This window comes from Capsella rubella, unplaced genomic scaffold (genome assembly GCF_000375325.1).
Source record: "Capsella rubella cultivar Monte Gargano unplaced genomic scaffold, Caprub1_0 scaffold_2, whole genome shotgun sequence".
Classification (NCBI taxonomy): domain Eukaryota; kingdom Viridiplantae; phylum Streptophyta; class Magnoliopsida; order Brassicales; family Brassicaceae; genus Capsella; species Capsella rubella.
The window spans coordinates 6,304,924-6,307,132 of NW_006238922.1; the positions used below are offsets into that span (position 1 = coordinate 6,304,924).

At 36.4% G+C, this 2,209-nt stretch overlaps 2 protein-coding genes across 4 annotated transcripts in view; both read left to right on the forward strand.

Annotated features, from left to right (window-relative positions):
• LOC17896257 (organelle RRM domain-containing protein 6, chloroplastic) overlaps nucleotides 1–1,391 on the forward strand; it is a 3,038-nt gene extending 1,647 nt beyond the window's left edge. Inside the window, exons 4-6 of the mRNA XM_006303057.2 lie at nucleotides 708–776; nucleotides 863–969; nucleotides 1,077–1,391. Of these exons, the coding sequence (XP_006303119.2) occupies nucleotides 708–776; nucleotides 863–969; nucleotides 1,077–1,199 (299 nt within the window). The 3' untranslated portion in view covers nucleotides 1,200–1,391. The remainder of the gene's footprint in view (nucleotides 1–707; nucleotides 777–862; nucleotides 970–1,076) is intronic.
• Nucleotides 1–2,209, forward strand: part of LOC111831874 (organelle RRM domain-containing protein 6, chloroplastic-like) — a 4,827-nt gene that overhangs the window by 1,639 nt on the left and 979 nt on the right. Inside the window, exon 3 of one of the 3 annotated variants that reach the window (XM_023787339.1) lies at nucleotides 1,638–1,921. In XM_023787339.1, the coding sequence (XP_023643107.1) occupies nucleotides 1,675–1,921 (247 nt within the window). In that variant the 5' untranslated portion in view covers nucleotides 1,638–1,674. Of the gene's footprint in view, nucleotides 1–1,616; nucleotides 1,922–2,209 lie in introns of all 3 variants that reach the window. The other 2 variants (XM_023787337.1, XM_023787338.1) reach the window with 2 other exon arrangements.

Genomic DNA, 2,209 nt, shown 5'->3' on the forward strand with positions numbered 1-2,209 from the left:
TATACTCTGTGATTCTTTTAGTGTTTCGTTAAGTAGTATTCAATTAAATTCTGCGGCTGTTCACTGAGGATACAGACATTGAGAGCAACCCTGTCATTTTCTTTGATAAACTTAGAAGTTAGGATATCTCCAAAATCTTAAGAGCGATGACATTTGTGGCGCTTGCTTGTCACCAATTACATAGTTAACAATTTTACATGTTAAAATCCTTTGTTGGGTGTTTAAAAATGTAGAGTGAAAGGTATGACAAACTTTTCCAGGGTGTAGAACCTTTCAGTTTGTTGTGGTATAGCCTGACTCCTTGAGGAAATGTCTCTGTTTGGTTTCTTTCAGGAATAGGTCTGAAATCGGAGACTATTAGAGTTACTTTTTATATGTTTACAGTGTTTGTACCTAAGATATTGTCAGATTTGTTGTAAAGACAGGGAATGATTTTGGTTGGTGTGGAAGTAGAATAAATGGGTGTGAAGTTTTGAACTTCTGATGATCTGGGGAGATTGATATCTTTATTGTGTTAATTGTGTTTGCTTTCATTCGTTATTGGACCTTGTGGTATCACTCAGTATTATAGCTAAATCGTTGTGAATTAGAGCTTTAGACAGTGTTAATGCTCTTTTATGGTTTTATCCACTTTTCACCTCTCTGCTTTCACCACATGAGATTTGAACTCGAAACAATATGGACTTGATTTTGTTGTTTTTGCACAGGGCTTTCATTCCGGACAACTGAAGATACCTTACGGGATACATTTGAACAGTTTGGCAAGCTTGTACACAGTAAGCATAAAGCTCACTTTTGTTCTACTTCTGTCCACATTCTACAAGTGTGTAACTCATGTTCTTGCATGCGTCCCCTCGTGTAGTGAACTTGGTGATGGATAAGGTAGCTAATAGACCAAAAGGTTTTGCCTTCCTACGGTATGACACAGAGGAGGAGGCTATGAAAGCTATTGAAGGGATGCACGGAAAGGTATACAGCTTAATATCACAGACTTAACTTCATACTTCAAATCGTTTTACTGGTGATTGATAACAAGATATTGGTTAATAGCAAATTATGATTTGGTGTTTATACAGTTTTTGGATGGAAGGGTTATATTCGTAGAAGAAGCTAAAAGCAGATCAGATATCTCCAGAGGTAAACCCAGACCAGACTACCCCAAAGCTCAATCAAAACCTCGCACCTTTCGTACATGGTAGCTGTTTTGATTCTGTCTTCATACTGTGTAATGAATTGTAAAATTTTGATCTACCTTCTTAGATTATACAATGGAGTCACTTGTCAACTCCTACCATGGTTTTACTAGTCTAAACTAAAATTAACATTTTTAAAAATAACATTTGCCATGTCAAAAAATGCATAATATAGCCTTCAAAATATATTTTTCCTTACGATTAATAATTTTACTTATGAATCACAGTTTGTGATAGAAAATAATTTCAAATCAAAAATTAGGCTTTACCTATGTTGACGAATCAATGATAATGTAGCAGATGACAAAAAAAAAAAAAAGATTACTTATTCTTTTCAGAATCTACCTACATTATTTGTGTTAATTATATTGGTCCAATTTACAAAAAAAAAAACGTATATGTGAAGTACCAAAATTACCCTAAATAAATCAAAGTTTTGTGTAGTAAGTTGAGGGGATAGGGTCCGGCGAAGAAGGAGAAGATGACAATGGCAGTGAGCTTAGGGATAGTTGTCGTTCCGTCGTGTTCCGGAGATCGCGTCTTCCGATCTAACTTCTCGCCCGTCTGTAGCGTCTCTTGCGGCCGAATCAATGTCGGAACCGTCGTAATTTCGACTCGCCGACGCCGTGATATGGGCGGGTTAATGATTTCTAGCTGTATCTCTTCGGATTCTTCTTCTTCTTCGTCATCGTCTTCCTCTGTGCCAAAGACGAAACTCTTTGTTATTGGTAAGTAAGTTTTATGTTTCCAGTTTCTTCATCTGCTCATCACCCCAATTCGTGAAAGATGCTTATGTTATGGAATTTTCTTGTTATATACTGTGTGATTCTTTTAGTGTTTCGTTAAGTAGTATTCAATTAAATTCTGCGGCTGTTCACTGAGGATACAGACATTGAGAGCAACCCTGTCATTTTCTTTGATAAACTTAGAAGTTAGGATATCTCCAAAACCTTAAGAGCGATGACATTTGTGGCGCTTGCTTGTCACCAATTACATAGTTAACAATGTTACATGTT